This window comes from Psittacula echo (genome assembly GCF_963264785.1).
Source record: "Psittacula echo genome assembly, chromosome: 1".
Taxonomy (NCBI): Eukaryota; Metazoa; Chordata; class Aves; order Psittaciformes; family Psittacidae; genus Psittacula; species Psittacula echo.
In genome coordinates this window covers 1,984,150-2,008,368 of record NC_137735.1, presented here as the reverse complement: position 1 = coordinate 2,008,368, position 24,219 = coordinate 1,984,150, and the positions used below count along the sequence as shown (strand labels likewise).

The 24,219-nt window shown below is 50.0% G+C and overlaps 1 protein-coding gene across 1 annotated transcript in view; it reads right to left on the bottom strand.

Annotated features, from left to right (window-relative positions):
• Positions 1-16,299: 16,299 nt before the first annotated feature.
• ADAM33 (ADAM metallopeptidase domain 33) overlaps positions 16,300-24,219 on the bottom strand; it is a gene marked incomplete at its 5' end in the record, with an annotated part of 31,054 nt that continues 23,134 nt past the window's right edge. Inside the window, 8 exons of the mRNA XM_080636039.1 lie at positions 16,300-17,392; positions 18,823-18,840; positions 19,566-19,729; positions 20,014-20,244; positions 21,223-21,313; positions 22,049-22,199; positions 22,519-22,627; positions 23,852-23,929. Of these exons, the coding sequence (XP_080492165.1) occupies positions 17,341-17,392; positions 18,823-18,840; positions 19,566-19,729; positions 20,014-20,244; positions 21,223-21,313; positions 22,049-22,199; positions 22,519-22,627; positions 23,852-23,929 (894 nt within the window). The 3' untranslated portion in view covers positions 16,300-17,340. The remainder of the gene's footprint in view (positions 17,393-18,822; positions 18,841-19,565; positions 19,730-20,013; positions 20,245-21,222; positions 21,314-22,048; positions 22,200-22,518; positions 22,628-23,851; positions 23,930-24,219) is intronic.

The window sequence follows — 24,219 nt, the reverse complement described above, 5'->3', positions numbered from 1 at the left end:
CTGTTGTTGATGGGTAGCAAATGCTTCTGGGGAGGGAGCTGACAGTCGCTGTGCTGATATAAACACCACCAGCTCCTGGGTCCTCCCAGGACAAAGAGGCCATTGGGACCCACCAACACACTGTGTTCCTGGGATGCAACAATTCATTTGCTTCAGTAGGAGACATTGATGCTGGAGCTGGCAATGCAACCTGGTTTATTAAGATCACCCTCACAGTGGTGTTTTCCCTGCCCCGAACTCCTTCACCCAGCACTGAGTTCATAAAAGCTCTGGGTTTTCTTGTTTAAAGGTCCTTTGACCTTCTAGCTCCATCCTGCTGACCTCCCACCCGAGCCACCTCATGCATCCCCATCCAACACAACCCATCTTCCCCTGCCCAGGTTGTTTATCCCATCACTCTGGTTCTGTATTGAACTGGTATAAATATACATCTCTTCATACATGTATATATAAGACAGATATAGGGAATCATAGAATAGTTAGGGTTGGAAAGGACCTGAAGATCATCTAGTTCCAACCCCCCTGCCATGGGCAGGGACACCTCACACTAAACCTCACTAGGGAAGCTTAACTGCCTTACACACAGAAGAGAAGAGAGACCACTGTTTTCCAGCAAGTCCCCAGAGCACCATGTCTCAGGCATTGCCAAAAGGAAAATTAGGTCCTAGAAATTCCCACCCCACCAGTAAAAGGAAAATATGGATACAGCTCAGGAATGCTGATAACTTGCTCCATCACTTGTTTCTCAGTCCTATCCTCTCTCCCTCCTGCTGCAGCTAAGCTCCTCCAGCATGCAGGAATGGACAAACCTTATACTTACCCATGTCATACTCCTGTTTGCAGCATAGACCTGCCTCAGGAATATCCCCAGGTCATGGTAAGGAGGTGAAGAGGATCCATCTACTTTCAATCTCAAAGCATATGAGACTCCCCATCCCTAGGAAATTGAGGGGAAGGGGATGAAGTGGTGGAGTTGGCAGTCCTGGAGTAACAGTTGAATTCAATGATCTTGAAGGTCTTTTCCAACCTAGTTGGTTCCATGATTCTATGAAGTGACAATCCCAGGTCACCCTATGAACAGTACACGTTAAACTTCATCACAGTGCAGCCAAGGAGACTGAATATTAGCTGCTTTCCCTCCAGTCTACACCATACATCCATTCACCATCAAATGCATCACACTTCTACCCCCAGACACACATGCAAAAGCCACACAACACAAACCACACACACACTCCTTTTCACCCCCAGCACTGCTAAAGACCCAGCTCTGCCTCCAGAGCTAAAACCTAAGTCAGAGCATGGAGGCCAAGCAGCAGAGCTGTTGGCTCTCATTTTCATTCTGGTTCAGTTCAGCATCCTCGAGAAGCAAAACCACACACAAGCACTGATAGCGGATTTCATACACACTAATCACAACACAATAATATTCTCCCCAGTAACCGTCCTGGCAAAAGCCTGGGAGAAGTTGACATTATTTGCATCTTTATTGTTCCTGAGCAGTAGAGCAATGATGTTGCCATGTTTGGGCTAAATAGACCAAGAGAGATGTTTTGTTGCTTCCTTGAGTGTGGAAAGATTAAGCCAAATTACACGTTCGCTCCATCTGCCCCTGTTCACACATAGAGATTTCACTGTTACCGGAATTGCAGAGCCACCCTGTGAGTTATTGAAGGTGGACATTAACAGAGAGTGAGTATCATGCACAGGACACGGAGAGGAATGCCACCCACCGAGGAGGGATGTGATGATTTTGTCTAGATGGGCTGAAAGTGATGGGGCACAGGAGGTTCACACCATCCCAGGAGCCACCACAGCCCTGGTTCCAGCCCCAAACAAGTGGCTGCCTGGTAAAGGGATAGTGCATGAATCACTGCATCCTCTTTTGCACTGCTGAAGAGGACAGCCTCTCATCCCCACACTGTAAGAGCACCCATGCAGGGCCCTCAGGACCCCACAAACCACCTCCCCGTGGAGATCACACATGGGGCTGCAGCACAGCTGCATCTGCAGCATCTCCATGGAGGACATGTCAAATCCAGGGGCAATACTGGTCCCCCAGAAATGAGCATCCATCACCAAACCTGCTGCCTTCCAGTCCAGAGAGAACCACAAACCAGCACATTCCCAGGCAGGCAAAACTCAGCTTTACAAAGCAGATCCCATCCTTCCTTCGCCTTTCTTCCTGGGCATGTCCTCACACAACCCAGACCCCTGCAGCTCCCTTGCCAAGGAGAAAATAAGGATGTCTCTTGGGCTGTCAGGCTTCTGGCTTGGCGCTGGCAAATGGCCAGAGGAGGAGGAGAAGGAGGAAAGGCAGGGGGAGCAGAGAAGGGGTGCTGTGAATGAGAAGAGGAAAGCAAGCAAAGGTTTGTGCAGTAAAGCTGGACAACAGCTGCTGCGGCAGAATACAAATGGCAATGGGCCAGCATGAAGGATGGAACTTGCTTTCTGGACTTTCCACCTGGATGGAAGAAGGAACTGGTGGTTGAGGGTCTGGAAAAGAAGATTAAAGTCCAGGTGATGAGGTGACTGAACCAGGCAAAGGTGGTACCTGACCTTCGCCAACTTCCTAAGGCAGATAACCATCCTTGCCACACTTAAATCTAGCTTTAGGAGTGCTGGGCAGTGACGGTAGGACCTACATGCAGCCTAAAGCTGGGGCTGTGACAGAGTGAGAGGGATGGCTTAGTAGGACCATCCTGCCAGCCAACGAGGAAAGGGGCTTAACACATGGGAACAGGAAACCCTGCATGGTGCCTCTTCACCTTTCTCTAACCCTCCAGGTTGGGCACTTGTACATAAGCAGGTCATGATTCCAGCTATAAGAGGTCTTGACTCAAGAGCACAACCCTTACATGCACATAGAAAACACCAAGGGATGGTGTAAGCTGGAATGGTGACTCCTTATCCCATGTTTGCAGGGGCTGAGCATCTTCCTCGCTAACCTGCTCCTCCACCTCCTTGCTGATGCTGACACCAAAGGACCTTTGCCACAATTCCCCTTTCACTTCCCCTTTGCCAGCTGCATCTCCTCAGCCTCAGTGGATGGAGAGGAATTAACCCACCATGTAAATAGCATTCACCTGTCTGTGCATCATGAATCTCTCCTGCTCTGAGCAAGACAGAGCTCAGTCCCTCTTCTTTCCAGCATTCCAGGTGATTTATTTAAGCTCCTGTCAGCCATTAAGGAAAAAGGCTTTGCTAAAGCTTAACACGTGCTGCAGCTGCTCCTGGTTTTACATCTAGTCTTCTCCTTCCACCATCTGCCCCACAAGATTCCCTCCATCCCTCTTTCTCTGTCCTCTAGAGATTTCCAACCTACAGATTCCCAGGGTTTTCTATGGATCTTGGCCAAGATGCCCAAGAAAGGTAGGGTCAATAGGGAGGGCTTTATGGGTTTGCCTTTTTATTGTAGCATACTGGGGATTCACAAAGAAAAGGGTTGAAAACTGCAGGTGTTTGATCTCTTCTTGTCTTCTTTCATATACCTTGAAAAGGCCAGAGGGTTTAGAAGCTGCATCCACTTGTTCCCTGACAGGTTCCCCCTGTCCTCATTGCACAGGTATCCCACAAGCATCTCTCCTTCTACCACCAGGAGGTACAAAATAGAAGGAAATCCATGTATATTCTCCATACTACCTCCAGAACTTGGTCCTGTTTGGGTTTCATCCCATTTTCCAAACATCCTGCAGAACAACAAACGCCATTTTCCCAGGGTAAGAACTGGCTTTATCTGCTGTGTCCACTCTTTGCTCCACCCTGGCATGAGAAGCCAAAGACAATGAAGGGTATTTAATGGCTCTGTGGGCAGTGTGGCCATGTGGTGCCAGAGTTACTTCATCTTTCACTCTAAACCCTGCAGGAACTGAGCTGTCACCATTTAACACCCCTTTTCTCATACTTCCCCTCAAACTCAGAACAGGAACAGATGCTGTTGGGTTTGGTTTTCCTGTTCAAAGAGTGCTGAACTCTCCCAGGTGCAGCCACAGCTTAGCAAAATGCTCTAATTCTCCTCAAATGAACAGGAAGATGGTTGAAATGCAACCAGAAGCTGACCATCACTTAGCAAGCAGGCACAGAGGTGAGGACCAGCTTTAGCTCCCCATCGTATCAGCTTCTTCATAATGAAAACTAATAGGGTGATGTTGATGGGATGCTTTGGCTTTGAGTCCTCCAAGGGTCTCCATTCATCAAGCAACAAAGGGGAGGAACCCAGTACCAGACATGAAGCTGGAAGTGTGGTGGCAACTACTTACAATCATGGAAACATGGAATGGTTTGGATTGGAAGGGAGCTTAAAACTCATCCAGTTCCAACCCCTGCCACGGGCAGGGACACCTTCCACTGGAGCAGCTTGCTCCAAGCCCCTGTGTCCAACCTGGACTTGAACACTACCAGGGCACTCAATATCAATCGGTTCATGACCTGCTGGAGGCAACAAAAGCAACATCTCACCCATGGCCTTGGGTGAGCACACCCTGAGAGAAAGCCCTCTCCTTGCATAGCTCATCTCCTGGTCTCCTAAGACAGATGGCAATAGGAGAACTCGCATGGCTTTAACCCCACCAGCTTGGGCACAACCACATCTGTGCCCACCAGACACATCTGTCTCTCAGTAGGAACCAGCGGGGTTCAGATGCATTAGAAAAATCACATCCCTCTTCTTTATGACCAAAGCTGGGGAGTGATTACCAAAGATTTTCTTCTAATTGGCTTTCAACGTGATGTCCTCCAGAATGCATGGGGAAAAGGGTCCTGAAACACTGAGCTCTTGCTGTTCAGTGCTAAGCCCCTTCCCCAGGGTGCTGACCCTGCTTAGGCCTCTAAAAAGCTGCCTTAGTTAACACCAAAGGATTATAAACCCCTTCCCTGCTGAAACAGGGCTGAAATGGCAGCATTTCTGCTCTTCTGGGTGACATTAGGGATGGTGATTGTGGGGTGGTGAGTAAAGCTCCATGATTAAGTGATTGAACAGAAGGAAAGCATTTGTTTGGGCCTATACTTTGCAATTTTCCACTGGCAAATCATCTGAAGAAAATAAGCCCATTTTGTTTACTTGGGAACATCTTCCCATTTCAAATAAATACTTGTGTGTTTTAAGCTGAACGAAGCGAGTGAGATATTGTTTCAAACGGAGACATCCCACTGGTTGGGGGGCGGGGGAAGCAGTAAATTGAAGCTTTTCCTTTCCAGAATGGTCTGGTTTGGTTATTTCAACCCAAACAACGAACCTGGATTGATATAAAACCACAGCATGTTGCAGGTGACCTGAAAGTGGATCTTTCACTGTAAAAGGTTCCAAGTGAAAATGTTTTTCCTGGCTCCAGCAACAATTGATTCATGAGCGGAATTAGGATTTCAGGCTTGGGCCACACAGTTTAATCCACTGCCTCCTCCTCAAACCCAGTCAAATCCTCTTTGAGCACAACAGGGGTGGAAGGGAAAAGGAGGGGGGCAGAGCAATCTGCAAGGGAATTAAAAGAGCAGCTATAGAAAGCGCTGGTATCCACTTAACTTGAAAATGAGACAGAAAGCAGTGTAAGAGCAAGACAATTAGATCCTGAGCATCACAGACCTTCCCAAACATGAAAGACAGCAGGGGGAATTAATGGGCATAAATGCAACCCAGTAATTAATTGATAAATGGCATTAGAGAGTTTTCTAAAGAGGAAGACTCCAACGTGACTTATCTTCCCAAAGGCAGAAGACAGTTTCTCCCTCCTTTCACCTTGCAGATAAGGACGGAGAACAGGGATCTTTCAGTGCTGAGGCTTAGTGGGAATCTGGAAGTTAAAGACAAAAGGGGAAGGAAAAAGGCCCACACCACAGGAGGGAACAACACGGGGCTGTTGCTATTGGACTGAGCTGCCCCAGCTGGAGAAGAGCCGCCTGCAACTGTTCACCACTGAATAATTCCTCTTGCAAGGCAGGGAGCAAAGGGAGCATAAAATCGGAGCAGGAGCAAATCGAGTCCTGCTGCAAAGGCAATAGGAACATGCCACATACAAAGACAGGCTGAGAACATTGGGGCTGTTCAGCCTGGAGAAGAGAAGCTGCTTGGAGACCTCAGAGCAGCTTCCAGTGTCCAAAGGGGGCTACAAGGATGCTGGAGAGGGGCTCTTCATCAGGGACTGCAGTGATAGGACAAGGGGTGATGGGTTCAAACTGGAAGAGGGGAAGTTCAGGTTAGATATAAAGCAGAAGCTCTTCCCTGTGAGGGTGCTGAGGCGCTGGCCCAGGGTGCCCAGAGAAGCTGTGGCTGCCCCATCCCTGGCAGTGTTCAAGGCCAGGTTGGACACAGGGGCTTGGAGCAAGCTGCTCCAGTGGAAGGGGTCCCTGCCTGTGGCAGGGGTTGGAACTGGAGGAGCTTTAAGCTTCCTTCCAACACAAACCAGTCTGGGATTCTATGTTTCTTGTAGGGAAAAGGGAGACCAGGGGCTGGGGCTGGTCCACTGCAATGGGACAGGTCTGCAGCATGGGACCACTTCTCTTTGCTGCAGTTACAACTTCCCAGCCAGCCCCTCAAGCATGTGCATTGCCACCTTGGACAAGACAAAGCCCAGCTGTGGGATCTCCATCTCCTCCCCTTGCTGCTTCCATGCCAGCTGTAAGGTCTCATGTGTGCCAAGATGCTCAAGGCAATATGCCCCATAGCTAACCTGCAGGGTCCAACATCTCCTGAGACATCCTGCAAGCAGCTCCATCACTGCAGGTGCCCAGGAGTGCAGCAGTGATGTATTTCAAGGCTGAATAGGCCTAATAATTGAGACACTTCCCTCCTGCCCTGCTAGACACTTATTATTAACAGCTACATTGAATCCCTAGGCAAGATTAACTGACATATGGGAACACATAAATTTCAGTGTCTAAGTGTAGGTGTCTGTGTTCCTGTCACAGCCAGTGGAGATCAAAGGCTCAGTTTAGTTACCTGAAGTGAAGCATCCAAGATGCCCAAAGTCATGCAAGACACCTGTATCCTTCTGGAGCAGCACGTAGGGGACACATGAGTTACCCAGAGCATCAACATAAGACCTAGATGACTGGACTCGGGAGACACCAGCTTCTCAATGGATAATGACTCTCTAAAGGTTGGACTTGATGATCTTAAAGGTCTTTTCCAACCTAATTGATTCTATGATTAGTCTTTTTAATGTGTGCTGAACAGCGATTCCTACCCATGCCAACAAGATGTGTGATACCCAGCTTCCTCCAAAAGAGATAGGTCAAACTTGGTTTCAGAAGGAGAGGTACAATTTGGGCAGAGCAGCAGGAGAAAAAGAGCTACCTTTACTCATGGTCAACCCAAATGGAGTGAAGAGTTACAACTGTATGCTGGATTCCTCCCAGCTTTGGAGGCAGGAGGGTGAGAGTATGGTGAGGCCAAGCCAGATGGGTCAGCAGGGATGTGACAAGAGCCACATTCCCTTTGATAGCTGTCTGTATCATGGTACAGCCCCGTGGTTTGCTCAAAAGCCCTTGATCTTCACATGGAGGTGGCGCTGCACCAGTTCATAAACCCACCCATTCAGACCGGTCCTAGAGCAAAACTATTTGCTGCCATGGTGTCATCCCAGCAGAGATTTTGGTCCTGCAGCTTCATAATGGGCTCCAGAACCACCTCCATGGTACCACAGACCCTGTTTCTATTTCTCATGCCCCTAAAAGACTCCTTTGCAGGAGATGACCTGGAGACAGCACAAGCACAAAGGATGCTGTGTGGCTGGAGGGTCCATTCTGCTTGCACTTACACAGCCAAGGTGTCCGGCTGCCCTTATCCCTAACTGGGGTCCTCTTCTGCCGTTCCTCAGACTGTACTCACAGGATTCTCCATGCAAGAGGCTTTTCTGTGCTTGGAAAGCAAGGTAGGGCTATAAGGTGGCACAATGCATCCCCAGGTCTTGTTTCTTCGTGGACAAGAGGATTTAGCTAGGGCATATTTATGACTGTGGGAACTAGGAAGACCTTGGCTTCCCCAATCCAGGCACCATCTCTGGTCCCACAAACTGCTGCTGGTGAAGTAAGGTCTATGACTTAAGACCATAGGTCTTTATGTAGTAAGGCCATAGACCGTAAAGTCTAATACTTAAAGTCAAGTATTTATATGACACCCTCAACCCCCAGAGCAGCTCCTTCATTCCTAGTCCCACTTGGTACCATTGGACAGAGCAGCTCAGCAGTGATTCATTCTCCTCATGAAACAGTATAACCTCCCGCCAATGTGCCAAGCCAATTCAGCGCAAGCTGAATCAATAGCCCCTCATCTTCATCTCTGCAACAAGTCACCAGCTTATCAAGAGAGAGCTGAAATCATTCCTAAGATGCTTGTGGTTTCGCCATCCTAGCAATGGCTTTTCTGAACCCTGTCCAAAGCAGAGATGTGTCATTTAGATCCTATTAAAACAGAAGTGCACGTCCACACATGCAGGGAGAGAAGGAGGGAAGAGGAAAGAAGGAGGGAGCTGGATGTCCTTGGGGTCATGTAATCTAACAAATCACGGAGAAGCCATTAGCACCATGAAATGACAGGAGGCAAAACAAGGCAGGACGTTAAAGCGCCCGGTGCTACCAAATCCATCAGCTGCCCCTGTTATTGTGATGGGTGTCGGTGCAGTGTGTAATCATCAAAATTGGTATTCTGCTGCAGAGCAGCCATCTCCTGCTTTCACTTGAGGCTGAGCTCTGCTGGTCATTAAGGATCAAGGAGAAATAGAGTCCTCCTCGCATCAGTCCTTCATTGACAGAGCAAGCAAGCAGGGTCCTAACTGCAATAACCCCTGTTGTGTGCTTGTAAGGAGGGGAAATAACTGGGACAAAGGCTTAGTCAGCCCCGGGGTCATGAAGAATTGGAGTCTGATATTGTCTGGGAGGTGGATGATGACAAAGCTGGTGATGTGCTACATATTGAAGGCCTTGGGGCTAGGTCAGTGGTTGGCAGAGTCCTTGTGTGGTTTGCAGTAGTAAAAAAGCAACAACCAGACCATAGGAGATGGTGTACCCCGCAGCTGTCACACAGGGGACAGATTGAAAGGGGACCCAAGGAGTCTCATGAGGGAATGGCTCTCACTCAGCACAGGACCTGTCTCTACAGCACTGACCAGGTTTTATAAGACTCCCTTGTTGAAGCGGGGATGTTACAGCTGACCTGACACAAGTGCCATCACCACCAGCCTTTTCCTGGAAAGAAGAAGAGGAGCGGCTCCGAGACGATGCTCCAGGTCCTTTCCAACTGGCACCTCTGTGATTCTTGGGAATGGATGAAATTCGTATTCTGCAAGCCAAGAGAGTGCCTCAACTCATCACAGAGAGAACTTTGCAGCACCAGGGAATGCCCATCAGAGGCAGGGGTTGCCCTGGGGTGGTTGCCAGCAACCCCATGGTCATTCCCTAGTTCTCAAGGAGACACCAGCATTGCAAGCTCTACTTGAGAGACCTCCAAGGACCTCTGCTGTCTGCAGGTTGAAAGGGTCCGGGTAGCACAGTTCAAATGAAGTGTGAAGCTACCAACACAATTTAACAGGGAAAAAAGGGCCGGGAAGTCTCAAAGCTCTTTTTACACCAAGCTTTTGTCCAAAGTGTTGGAGATTCCACACGGACATCCAAAAGGGCAGTCATGCCAATTGTACCTGTGCTCTTCATCCTCAATCCCTGCCACAGGAAAGGGGCAGCATCATCTGGATGTTTGGGATGGCAGTCACAGCTCTGCAAGTTCCTGGAGAAGATCCTGACCTCCTGCTGAAGATACAACAAAGCTCAGTTCAGTTATACCCCAGGGTCTGCTCTCTAACAGGACAGAGCAGAAAAGAGCATTTCCCATCCCAAAAACCAATGCGCCGTTTGAAGTTCCGTGAAGAAAGTTCTCCAGCCACGCGTCTGTTGGGGTTTTTGGAGGATTGTGCGCATCATTCATGGATTGAATTGTCCTTCATATCCTTCATGCCAAGGATTTCAGTGTGTCATCACTGATTTTCCTTTGTCATTAACAGCCAGGTTTGGGGGATGGTGCAGGGCTGAGCTGGAGGAACACTGAAGGCAAACCTGACTTGATGAAGACTGTGCTTTGAGAGCTTTCTGCACCTTGTTTAAACTGAGTTTCTTCTGCTTCTGCTCTAAAAAAGGAAGAAAAATAAAAGAGAGCTCCATGCAAGGGAACATCAAAAGGAAACGAGCTGTTTTCACTGCTGTTATAAACTAAAGAACATGCAAAGACCAAAGTGATGATGATAAAGTGCCTGGGAACAGGGTCCTGTAGAGACAAGGCACAAGAATAGATGATAATACCTTGATGCTTGTAATACAAAGCTTCGCACACGCAAAACCCTCCTGGGACAGACTCTGCTGGGGAGAATGCGGTGAACAATTCATGCCAGGAATGATCTGAAACTCAAAGAATGGCTAAACTTTGCCTTGCAGTCATGGCTTTAATTTCTGGAAAGGGCAAGAAGGTGAAGAAAACCCAAAAAAATGAAGCAGAACAAAAAATAGTTGGAAAAACTACTTTCATTTTTATACCCAGGAGGAAATTAGGCTGTTCATCCCAACTGGGGCTCAGTTTGGATTCACCAAGCAAAGCCATGAATGGCTTGGCAGGTTGGACTCTGGCCTTTGGTCACCATGTACCTTCTGTCACACGTTGCCTGGATGACATCTGTACCTCCTGTCCTGTCTGTTTGACCTGATGCATATTCTCATCTCAGATCCTGCTTCAACACATATACCTATGGCTGGAGACCTTTGCACAGGAGAAGGAGTCTTCATGGAGCCACCCATAGGCTCTAGAGATCCTCTGTTTCTAGAGACCCTCTATTTCCTACCATGGTAAGTCCTGTCCTGCAGCTATAAGCTCTTGCCTTTTCCTTCCCCTTGTGTTTTCTGCCCTTCTTCATGTTAGCAGAAGCTCACTATGAATCCAAAAGGATAAATTCACACCTTGCTTGAAAATGAGACCCAAAGCTGTATCAAGTCAATCCACCTGGGAATGGTGACCGTAAATGAGAAGGGACTTACAAGGATCTAACATTTCCTTGTTCCTCATATACACCACTGACCACAAGAATAACTGGCTTCTCACAATGGAGGTGGAAGTTGGCACCATCATCTGGTCATTTCAAAGTACATCTTAGATCAGTCCTTCTGCACTGATGTTGTCTAAGATGACCTAAGGACGCTCTTCTTTCGTCTTCACCCATTCTTCACCAACCACAGCCAGAAGCAGGAGAAAAAAATGGACCATCCTTGGCTGAGGAGAGCTGCAGAGATGAAATCCATTCTTTCTCAGCCTAGTCCCAAGGGTTGTTTCTGAACTCATGAACTGAAGAGTGGCCTGAACTCAAGCTCAGTCCATCCGGACACACATTTGGCCTTAGCACAAAGCTGTGACTCTTGCATGGGTCAGCCACTTATGTGGCCCATGAATCATCCGTGCAGACAGTTTGCTGATGGCCACTTTGTTTTGAAGATAGGAGAGTTTAATAACACAGATGAAGACTGCTCTGTGCCATTGGCCTCAGGAGCCCAAAACATTCCCAAGCACATTTTAATCTATGAGCAAAGCCATGACCGAAGCTGCTTGCTCGGCAAGCCTGGGGATCACAAAGTGCATGAATTCCCTCTGTCACAGGTTACTTTGGATTGAAACAGCTTCTTTATCTATTTCTATGCAAACCCAATAAAGATAAAATTGTCTTTTCATGACAAAAACATCATGTTAGACCTATTTAAAGCATGCTTGAGTACCAAAGAAGTGGCAGCAATAGCAATAAACCTCCTTCTGTCCCTGGGCAAGAATCTCACCAGCTTTCCCTAAGTAGGAAGGTTGGTGAGCCTTCAGTGTGGGCTAAGATGGTGACAGCAAACTCAGCCATTGTCCTGGGCACCACCAGCCCCATTCACTCCCTAGTCTAGGGTCAAGTTTGTCATGACTGTCCTCTGCAAACATCTCATAGCATTTCATCAGTGACCACTGTGTAAAGGAGGCCAGGAAGAGCTTTGGGATGTGTTTCTCGAGGCAGTGACTTGGTTTGTTTGCTAATCAGGCCAGAGCAGCTCTTTCTTCATTTCTAGATCTCATCCACCAAAAAGAGGGGTGTCACAGTGTGTCTGAAGCCATGCTGCGGTGTCTCAGCCTCCATTTCTACACTCTCCAATCAGAGAATCATATAATCATAGAATCACGGAGTGGTTTGTGTTGGAAGGGACCTTAAAGCTCCTCCAGCTCCAACCCCTGCCACGGGCAGGGACCCCTTCCACTGGAGCAGCTTGCTCCAAGCCCCTGTGTCCAACCTGGCCTTGAGCACAGCCAGGGATGGGGCAGCCACAGCTTCTCTGGGCACCCTGTGCCAGCGCCTCAGCACCCTCACAGGGAAAAGCTTCTGCCTAAGAGCTCATCTCAGTCTCATCTGAGTATCTGGGACCAAAAGAGGCACATTGCACACACTCTCTGATACCCAGGTACAACCTGCCTCCTCTCAACGATGTTCTTCAAACCATGGTGGATGGCAGAAGAAGTGTCTTTGCACCAAGATGCCACATCATCACAGAGCAGGGCTTCTCTTTAGCTCCAAATGTTGTTCAGATTTGCTCTGATTTCTTCATTTGCTTCTCCGAGCAAGGATTTAAAGTGGAAAGTTGGAGAGGGAGAGCCTCCTCCTGCTTTGACACCGCTGCCACAAGTGTGCTCCATCTTCAACCCCGCTTTGTACTTCATAGCAATGGGACTTGAAAGACACTTTTCTTTAAACAATACTTGGAAATGAGAGAGATAAGACATCAGCTTCAGGCAACACTTCAGTGACAGCACTCAACAGGACCCCAGCTTTCAGCGTGTGTGTGTATGATATTACAGATGTATTTCCACCTCTCTGTATATATAAAGCTGTTGACGCAGTGAATTAAAATCAAGCTGTGCTTTATACTTCCATTAGTCATGGGACCATTCCTGGCTCCAAGCAGAGAGCTATCAGCCCCTGAATGGCAGGAGCAGGTGGAGAGAGGAATTGTCTTCTGCCAAAGACAAATACAGCAACAAGAAAGAAAAGGCCCTGGAAGATGATGAATGGTTCAACTTCCTTGGCTGCAGGAGCCTCTTCTTCATTAACTGCTCCGCTGCCTTTTCTTCCCCTCTTTCCTTTTCCCTTTGGCCCTGTGCATGTGTCTGTCAGCCTGAAGCTGTGTGATCCCGGTTCAGGTGTTCGTCCCCTCCTCTCTGCCACCCCGGGATGCAGCTTTAGAAGACAGAAACAAAAGGAAGATGGTTTTACATGTTGTATGTGTCACCTCGCGCTGCATCCCAGGGGCAGAACCTGCCTGGTGCCATGACACCCACAGCAAACTCAGAGCAAACTTGGTGTACCTCCAAATGCCGGTCCAGGGAGCCAAGCAGGATGCTTCGTGTCCCAAAGTGACTTCCACAGCGTGCTCCAAAAAAGCCACCCAATATCTGAAGCCCACTGGAAGCCACTCAATCACTGGGGACAATTCCCTGTCCCCTCCATTGCTCAGCTCTTCCTCATGTCCCCCTTCATCCCTTGGAAAGCCTGCAGAAACCAAGCAGGCCAGAATCCTATGGAGCTGCTTTGAGGAAAGATCTGGCCTCTTGCTGTGGCTGTTGCTCCCCAGGGTGACTGGGCAGGATGGGGCACAAGTGGGACAGATGAAGGACGATGGCTCCATTTCACAACCTGAAGGGAACTGATGCACAGGACCACAACCATGGGAGCTTTCTCTTTTCCCCTTCACCAAGCACGTGCTGTCTGAGCAAGGCTCCATTAGCCAGGAAGGTGCCTTTGATGCTGAAGATGTGGTATGATGAAAGGCTGTGGTTTTTCAACTCTCCTGTTGTATCTATCCAAAGGTACCCAAAGGCAGCAGACCCCTTTATAATGGGGAAAGGTCCACTTGGATGAGCTGCAAGCTCAACGAGTCGTGAGAGGCACTCGGGAGCTCTCATGCCCAGCGCATCCTTTTAATAGATTTGCAGATGATGGGGCCAGGGAGAAAGGTCAAGGACTTGAGGATCTGGTCCCTAGAAACCCAGCAACAGCCCAGCAGCAAGGCTGAGCAGACGATTTCATGGTCATCTGCTGCCATCTAGTGCTAGCTGGACACCAGAAAGCCTTCCCCACATTCATTGATTTCATAGAACCATAGAATCCCAGCCCAGTTTGTCTTGGAAGGGAGCTTAAAGCTCCTCCAGCTCCAACCCCTGCCACGGGCAGGGACCCCTTCCACTGGAGCAGCTTGCTCCAAGCCCCTGTGTCCAACCTGGCCTTGAACACTGCCAGGGATGGGGCAGCCACAGCTTCTCTGGGCACCCTGGGCCAGCGCCTCAGCACCCTCACAGGGAAGAGCTTCTGCCTAAGAGCTCATCTCAGTCTCCCCTCGGGCAGGTTAAAGCCATTCCCCTTGGCCTGTCCCTACAGGCCCTTGTCCCAAGCCCCTCTCCAGCTTTCCTGCAGCCCCTTTAGGCACTGGAGCTGCTCTCAGGTCTCCCCTTCAGGAGCCTTCTCTTGTCCAGGCTGCCCCAGCCCAGCTCTCTCAGCCTGGCTCCAGAGCAGAGCTGCTCCAGCCCTCGCAGCATCTCCATGGCCTCAAGTACATGGACCCCACACACATATTTGTGGATGACATCAGGATGGACATCATCCACCTGCACTCCCTGTGACCATCTCAGGTCAGACAACGCCAGCAAAGAAACCACTGCGCTTCACCCCTAAATTCCAACCTCTGCTCCAAGCAGGGAGCCAGCTTGCAGCTCAAGGGCAGAGGAGCTGGGCTGGGCATGTGGACTGGGCATGCACTTCTCAGCACTGCTGCTCTACCTGGGGAAAAGGGATGTGATGGCTCATTCTGCACCGTAGCAAAGCCAATCTGCCTCAAGAAAAACCCACTGGTACACATAAGGACATCTCCCAGGCAAAGAAAGGGGCTTTGAGAAGGGCAAAACTGTCTCTGAGTACTCATTGTGCTGCTGAGCAGAGCCTTAGAATAGAAAGACAGAATGATGGAATCAATCAGGCTGCAAAAGATCTCTAAGCTCATCCAGTCCAACCGTTTCCCAGCACTGCCAAGGCCACCACTAACCCATGGCACTGAGGGCCTCATCTACATGGCTTTTGAACACTTCCAGGGACAGTGATTAAGACAGTACATCTTTGCAGGACACCCAAGATCAGAAATTGGGGTTCTATCCATTCCTTTCTAGCCTGGATAGCTCAAATTTAGCCCCAAATGTGCATGTCCTTGCTATGCTCTCTTGGACAGCTGTAAAGGGTGGACTCCCCATCACTCCCCGTAGGGAACAGGAGATGGAAGGGAGTGTGATGGCCAGGTAGGTGACAGCAATGGGCACAAATCCAAGCCCAGGAACATTGCATCAGCTTCATGTGGTCATTCAGTTGCTGGTGTCACAGTAAGGTGGGTTTTTGACTGCTGTGCTGTCATCCCTCACTTTGTCATTAAATTAAATGGCCCAAATCATTGGGAAAAGTTTCTTCCAACCACTTCATCATCAGTGACTTCTCCAAACCCTCTCCAACTCTTTAACCCTCTGCTAACACTGGGCTGTAAAAGGGAGGGCATGCACAGGCAAGGAGCCTCCCTTCTCCAGGAGCTCCGTAGGCTCTTCCTCAAGTCTGACCATGTCAGAATTCCTTGGGAGATAACTAAAAGGATTGGGACCTTGGGAAGGTTTAGGGACCAGTTCATTTATACTCTCTTCTGGAGGTCATCTGAGGAGGATCTCAAGTGGTCTCTTTGAACCTAAATGACTGATTCTGTAACTTGTTATCAGAGGAGATGCTGGACCAGCCTGGATATCCACCAGCCTCCAAGATATGGAGGTACCAGAAATGCCTCAAGGAAGACTCATGTGCACGACCAAACACTTTGAAACAAAGCCTGATCATAAGAGTAAAGACAGCTTAGGTTAAGGTGGCCGTAACCACATCCTGCAATTGGCAGCCCATTGGGCATCATGAAACGCCGGAACACCTTCCTGAGGGTTGTCTCTCAGCCTGCACCATGAACAACCTTTACATTGGTTGGACACATCCCAGGAAGATCTATCCCAGGTCAGAGGAGATGCACCCCAGGGTGGTTGACCAGTTGGACCAATGATCCCATGTTTAAGGGCTAAGAGAAGCTGTTCCAGGGATCTGTGCGCAACAGTGTGGTTGGATACCCAAAGACCTTGGTGTCTAAAGGCTGGGGGAAGTTCTGAGCAAGAAAAGACACAGAGGAGCCAGCGGACTGTACAAAGCCTTTGTTCTCACTTCAGCCCCTGACAGAGCTGCATGTCAAGTCATAGGAAAGTGGCACGGTAGAATACTGTGCAGGTCAACAGCACCTTTCATCTGAGGATTGTAAAAGCCCTTTCAAGATATGAGTTTGTTAAACCTCACAACACCCCTGTGAGGTAGGTATCAACCCCCCTTTTACAGACAAGGGGGGAAACTGAGGCACAGAGAAATGCAATGGCTTGGCCAAGGCCTTTTGGCAAGCCAATGGCTTGGGCAGGAGGTCTCCCTGCTCTTGTTCCCGGCTTGTGGCTCCTTCCCCCTTTGGAGAGCAGAATGTGAGCGGCTCACAGAGCCACTGCTTGGCTTGCCCCATGGGCAGGGAGTATGCAATGTTTACGGAGGGCTCCTGAGCCTCTTGAAAGCACCCTGGTAACCAGCTGCCACCAGTACGTTGGACATTGAACCACTTCTCATACAGCTTCTCCATCCAGGTACGACCCCAGCATTGTCACTGTTGTTTCTTGTGCAAGCAGGTGGTAGGAGGCCAGGAGGAGCCCGAGAACACGGATCCTTCATGGGAATGTCCCAGCACATTGTATGGCACAGTCCAAACTGGAAATCACTTTGCTCTGATGGCAAATGTCTCCCTGGAGACAACGCCCAGCATTGAACTCTGGTGGCATGGGTGATGGTGGGGTCTCACCAGGCCTGGAGGAGAAGGAGGAGGTAGCTAGAAGGATATTACAAGGCTTTTGTTGCCACTGTTGTCAGTGTTGGATGTTCATCCCATCCCAGCCCATGTGCAATGTCAAAAAGTAACTAAAGCTGGGGGGTAAATTGGCCAGAGCTGTGGTGGGGTCTTCATCATGGTATAACCAACCCACCCCAACCCTTGAGTTACATCATGGTACCAATTTCCCCTCTCCTCCCCCCACCAAAACTGCAGTTTTTGTGCTGAATACGTATTCTGTCTTATAAAAATAGTCCTCTGGTATCAAAAGACAAATAAAACAAGAGAGGAATAGAAGACCCCTGTCGCCAGCAGCAGTGCAAATCAGGAGAGCCAGCTCAGGAAGGATGCGCTTAAGGTGTCCTTGGTTTGTCACTTCTTCAAGGGGAAGGAGGTTGATTGGACTTTGATGGCTGGGACTGGCCTGGAGTGAGGAGAAGAGAAAGGAGACAACTCATTTGAGTGCAGAGAACAAGCACCCATCACCTCCACCACAAGCATCCTTCCACAGCTCAGGGGAGACAGAACATCTGCTGTCCCTGAGACCAGAGAGGACCTGGGACTGTCATGGTCACCCACATCCTCTCTCAAAGATACAACCCCACATTGTATCATTTTCATGTGTTTTCCTTTGGCCTACCCTCAAAACCCCGATAGGACACAGAGTCCACTGAAGCACACGGTGACACCAGGCAGTAGCCAGCAGTGAGAACTGGGAGCTCATCAGCTATAGGATTGGTACTCCCAGAGGGCTCACTGCTTGTGGCTTCCCAAGTTCAGGCAAGGTGGTCTAGAATCAGAACCATAGAATGGTTTGGTTTGGAAGGGACCTTAAAGCTCGTCCAGTTCCAACCCCTGCCATGGGCAGGGACCCCTTCCAGTAGAGCAGCTTGCTCCAAGCCCTGTCTAATCTGAACTTCTTCTTAAGTTTAAACCCATTCCCCCTTATCCTATTGCTACAGCAATACCAAGAGACATCACCAAACCAACAACCTGATATGGACCTTATAGTCCATGGGAATTCATGAAATCTCTCCCCTCATCCATCCAGGGAACACAACAGTTCCCTGGCCCTCTCCTAGCATGTTGGCAGTGTCAGGTAGTGAATACGGATCAGGACACACGTATGTCCTGCTCTATGGCCCAAGTCTGGCTCTGCCAGTCTACACTTCCTGGCATGGGCACTATTTCTAGGCAGAATGGACAGGGACTTCTCCCATTGGGCAGCAAGGACAAAACTACACCCTTTGGAAAAGGGAGCTAAGTTTGGCTGCCAGCATGTGCCAAGTCTTTCCCTTGTGGGATCGCAGAACAGGCCTGTTTTATCTATGGGAAGAGCTGAGCTACAGGGGTCGAGTTACACTGAGAAATGCTGGAGCATGTTCAGCCTCTGTGGTGACAACTACAAAGACAACTGAACCTAAAATAGTGTAGGAGGGTCAAAGCAGTCATTAAGGCTGTCTGGAGATGAGGGTCAGCTTCAGTTCAGCACGGTGCCTGCTCGCCATGGCTGGATATAGCCCACAAGCCTGGCTGACAGGAGTGGACGCAAGCATAATCCCTTGAGGCGCCACTGACCACATCCAGAGGATTTAGCAGTACACAAGAGGTGAGTTGAAGGTTGCAGTGATGTTGTAAAGGACTTGGGCTTCATCTCCCAGCTCCAAACTGGAAAACCCTCCATTCCTTGGACCTCTTGTTGGGGTACCAAGCGGGGCTATGTCCTGCTCATCTAGGAGCCTCTGGGAAGGTGGGTGTTTATTCCCCAGCATCCTGGTTCCCATTCCACTGCTTAACCAAAGGCCATCCCCCAACCAGCAGTCCCCATGGCCCTGCAGGGTGTCTGTGACTCACCTTTGAGGTGGCATCGGCCTGCGGAGAAGAAAGATGAAAGAGAGCATCAATGTCCATCCCTTCACCCCAGTGCCCCCCAGCAGAACACCGACAGCTCCCTCCATGCTCTGGGATGAGATGCCACGTGCACCCCGAAGGATGGCATCTCCTTTAACCCATCAGGACTTTACATGACCCGAAGTCCCAACCTTGGTCATCGTTGGTCAGCCATGGCCAGACACTGTGGGTTCCTGCCCAGTGGAGGCACGGGTGCAGATACTGGGCACCTACAGGTACCTTGCTTGGGTGAGCAGGCTCTTCTCCTGCACCATGCAGGATGGAGAATGGGCACAGGACTGTTTATGCATGTGGCATCCTCATCTAGACAAATGCTTTGGTTGTAGCTACTCCCCAAGTAGAATTTGGGATGTCTCCTGATTTCTTTCCCACCTTTGCCCCCAAATATCCCACAGCAAAGATCTACTACAGCCTACAGGCCAGTTCCCCTGAATTTGGTGGGCTTTTTGCTCCTTTGTAGGTCCAGAGAACAAACCCACACACCCCAGTGCACAGAACATCTCTCCTGCTCCTCAGCACCCTGTCCTGCACACACCAGCCCAGGGGGGAAAGTTCACAGTGAAGACACCATAAGGACCAGAGCAGAGCACACCATGGTGGCATTTGGGATGTCCCATTCAGACATGACCCACAATACACCGCATTGTGTCTACCTTCAGGACAGCTCGACTCCTCCTTCAACTTACTTTAATGGCCTCGTGGGGTGGCTCATGGCGCTTGTACCCGACATCTTGAAGTTGGTAGGAGGGACCATGACCAGCAGGGTCTGTCCATGTGCAGGAGGCAGCTCTTTGGCCAGAAGAGGACTTCCAGGCAACGGTCGACGGGGTGGCTGATGCTTTGGGGCGACCTGGGATCACAAAGTGCATACGGAGAGACAATGTCCTTAGAGGAGCATCCAGTGACCTCCTATAAACCTCTGCGCCCTGCTGCAGAGCTTCAAAGCATCTAATAACACCCAAACCACCTTAAAATGTTCTCCTTATCCAATGAGCTTCCTTCATCATCACAACAGGTTCATCTCTTAGGGTTGGCATGACAGCTCCTTAATAATACCCAACCCGAAAGAGCCACAGGCAGCCAAACCCCATGGAATTCCTATGAGTCCAGAAGGAAAGCACAGCCAAAGCTCACCAGTGGAGTCCTCACGGGGCTGCAAGGAAGAGGTCTCTTTGGAGGTGGCAGCTTAGCCTGGGACAGAGCTGCTTTGGTGGGCACCATGGGTGATCTGCAGACTGGAGGTGGTGGCCTGGCAGGTTTGGGGTCTCTTGGACGTGGAGGGATGGAGTGAGGAGCTGGGCGAAGAGGGTGGACAATGTTGACAGGCTGAGAGCTGGGTCTAGGGGGGAACGTGGCCCGTGTGGCCTGCAGGGATGAGAAAAGCAGAAGCATGGAGAAAATCTTTAGGTGATGGAAAGCAGATGGGACCCAGAATCTGAGTATAGGGAGCAGCAGGAGGAGCACTGGGTATTTATTGCACTTCCTGGGACCACTGCTTTTACCATCCAGCCCAAAAGCTGAACATGTTTGCTCTTGATAACCATATGAGAGCACACAGGGATGGGAAAGGTGCTGGTCTCAGGAGGCCTGGACCAGGATCAGCTCTGCTGAATCCACTTCCACAAACAAAATCATAGAATGGTTTGTGTTGGAAAGGACCTTAAGATCATCCAGATCCCATCCCCTGCCATGGGCAGGGATGCCTCACACTAAGCCACGTCTCCTAAGGCTCTGCCCAACCTGGCCTTGAACACTGTCAGGGATGGAGCATCTACCACTCTTTGGGCACCCTGTGCCAGCGCCTTGTAAGTAAGAAGTAAAGAACTTCTTCCTTATATCCATCTTGAATTTCCCTTGTTTCAGTTTGAACCCATCACCCCTTGTCCTACCACTACAGTCCCTGATGAAAAGACATCTGCCCTGCTCTCAACCACTGTGGCCATGCTCAACAAACCTCAATTCTTCCCCAAATTCAGCCCTGGAATTACCCATCCGAGGCTCACCAGAGCTGACACAACCACAGCAGAAACATCTGCCTCCCAGAAACCCAACACGAGGTCATCACAGGGAGAGCACAGCCCCTGTTAGGCTTTGCTGTGGTGATGGGCAACTTCCCAGTTGAGGCTCTTGGCAATCACCAGGGCCTTTCTGAACAGGCAGAGCCCAACAAACTCAGTTTAAGGATGGAAGTGTACAGCTGACCAAGGGCTCACAATGTAGACCCAATGCACAACCATCAAGGAGCACCAGTTCCTTGCCCAGTTGCTGGAGGTAGACGTGATCCCCCACAAGTATAACGTGCCAGGGAGGGAAAGCAAATCTGGCAGGTGAGTTATTACTTACTTTACTAGAGTGGCTGGAGGTGGAAATGTTCCTCAAGGTGAAGGCAGCTTTGGGGTGGCCACTGGTTGACTTCCGCCCCATGGTTTTACTCCTGCTCGGGATCACAAACATAACTCAGGATCACAGAATCAACTGGGCTGGAAAACACCTTTAGGATCATCAAGTCCAACCGCTGCCCAGCACTGCCAAGGCCACCACTACCCCATGGCACCGAGGGATAAGCACTGGGAGAGCAGGGATGACAAATCTGTCTTGAGATGGCGAGGGTGATGAAGGTGGTGGGTTGGTTTTCAGACTATTGCAGGGGTTTTGAGGTATGTGTGTGTCTGTACCTGTACTGGGAGGGGAAACAAGCATAGAATGGTTTGGGTTGAAGGGAGCTTAATGCGCTTCCAGTTCCAGCCCCCTGCCACAGGCAGGGACATCTTCCACTAGAGCAGGTGGTTTAAAAGACCAGGTTGCTCAAATGAGAGTGTCTAAATTCAATGTTTCTTTAGAGCCCTCCCTGTTCTTGCAGTCTCCTAGGAGTAAATGGAGAGAAAGCTTCTTGGTACCAGGCCACCTTCATCATCACTCTCTGGGGTTGTCCTGTCCAGGGAACCATCCCTGTCCTCTGCTCTGGGAAGAGCTGAGAGCTTCGGATTTTCCCAGGAGAGAGCTCTTCATATCTCAAACCAGGTCCCATATCACCTTGAAACAGATCTTGTGCACCACCAGCTCTCCACAACCATTCCTACCAGGCTGGATGCCAACAGTGGTAAGAAAATAAGGTTTCTGAGTCTCACTGTGTCCTCAAGAGAGAAGGGATTTAGGAGGCATCACCCACCTATACGTCTCCTGGCTCCTCCTCCTTATTTCCTTTATCCATTTATTCAGGAGCGAGTTCTCCCGCCGGTACCAGAAGTAGATGATGATCATCAGGGCCGGGAGGAAGAGCAGGAAGATGAGCAGGAGGGTTATTAGGATGGCTTCATGATCTGGCAGGGAAAGCACAAAGATAAGTGTGGGGCTGGGAGAGCAAAGAGCCTCTAGCTTCACTCCATGGAAACATTGGTCCCATCTGCCCATCCTCAGCCACCCAAACTAGAGACATCATTGCTGATCAACCACCAAAGAGGGAGCAGAACCATCCGGTGGCCTCTGATGGGTGGCCACCAAGCTGGGCACAGGCTGTGAGTCTGAATGGACCCAATCCAGCACATTTGGAAGCAGAGCTGTATCACCCTGTTTCCCCCTCTCATGGCGTTGGTCCAGCCCCATCAGTGTCACAAGGCACGGGATGGAGATGTAACTCACTGTCGCGCTGCACAGGGCCACTGTCCACGCTGCCACCCAAGCCTGGTTTCTCACAGTAGGGGGGAGCCCAGCCAGCATCACAGTGACAGTTCTTGTTGCTGTTGCAGACCTGCAGAGAGAGAAGGAGGGTTGGAGAACACAACGGAGGTGCGGGAATCATAGAAGCTCAGGCTGGTTTGTGTTGGAAGGGACCTCAAGGCTCATCCAATTCCAACATTCCTAAGATTTCATCTCTATCTCCCCTCTGTCCTGCCCCTACAGGCCCTTGTCCCAAGCCCCTCTCCAGCTTTCCTGCAGCCCCTTTAGGCACTGGAGCTGCTCTAAGGTCTCCCCTTCAGGAGCCTTCTCTTGTCCAGGCTGCCCCAGCCCAGCTCTCTCAGCCTGGCTCCAGAGCAGAGCTGCTCCAGCCCTCGCAGCGTCTCCATGGCCTCCTCTGCACTCGCTCCAAGAGCTCCACGTCCCTCTTGTGTTGGGAATGATGGTCCGTGGGGTGGGGATGACAGCAGATGGCCAATGGCAGAAGTCTAGGCTGAAGGAGCTTAACCCCTGCCAATATTCACTCCTTGAACAGGACCTGGATCATGCCAGTGCTGCCCTCACATCTGTGACTGTGATGTACAGAGGTTATTTCCTTGCTGGTACTTTCATTTCCCTGTTCTTTGCAGAAACCCTGAAGGCAGGTATCTCATGCATTCAGCTTTCACACTGTTGGACTTCACAAGCTGTACGTCCTTAACACCTTACATTAGCCAGGGGTTTGTTGAACATCTTCCCCTCAGGGTCTTTCCCAGTAAACCACAGCATTTCTGAAGCAGAGAATCCAACCCAAGAGCAGAATGGAAAGGTAAATTTGGGTGTTTTACATATCACATTTCTCTACATAATCAGTGATTCTTCTACAGCAGTTTGTTGTTGTCTGATTTGCCAAAGCCTTCCGCAGAGGTCAAATCTCCGCAGGCTTTCAGCTTTGGACAACAGCGGTTCTTCCTATTCACTAAACCACTTCCCTCCTTTTTGCAGTCCCTGTTGTGTTTCTAACTCTTGCTTTGCTCTCAGAGGGAACAGGCACCTGCTTCGAGCTCTAAACACCCTGCAGTTCAAACTGAACCTTGATCCAAGTTCTGCAGATGGTCCTTACATCACAAATGATCTTCTTCCTCTAACTGGGACACGGGTGAGCTAAGGTCTGAGCTCAGCCTCACCCATAGCTGATGCATGAGACAACTATGACAAGCAGATGCCCACTGCATTGCAAGGCTCATCCGCCTGGGAGACACTTGGTTTTGCTTCAGAATGTGTCTGATCTCAGGAGCCTGCACAGGGAGTAACTCACCCCATGGCCGTTGCACCGGGAAACGCACTTTTCCAGCTCAAAAAGGGAGGCATTTTGGCACCGGCGATCCTTGCAAACCTGAGGGACAGCCAAGAAACTGTGGTTAGAGGAAGGCCCAGGAGAGGGACAGGGATCTACAGCTGGGAATGCTCTGGAAGGATGCTGTCCATTGGAAAATGTAGAATCCCAGCCTGATTTGTGTTGGAAGGGACCTTAAAGCTCATCCAGCTCCAACCCCTGCCACGGGCAGGGACCCCTTCCACTGGAGCAGCTTGCTCCAAGCCCCTGTGTCCAACCTGGCCTTGAACACTGCCAGGGATGGGGCAGCCACAGCTTCTCTGGGCACCCTGGGCCAGCGCCTCAGCACC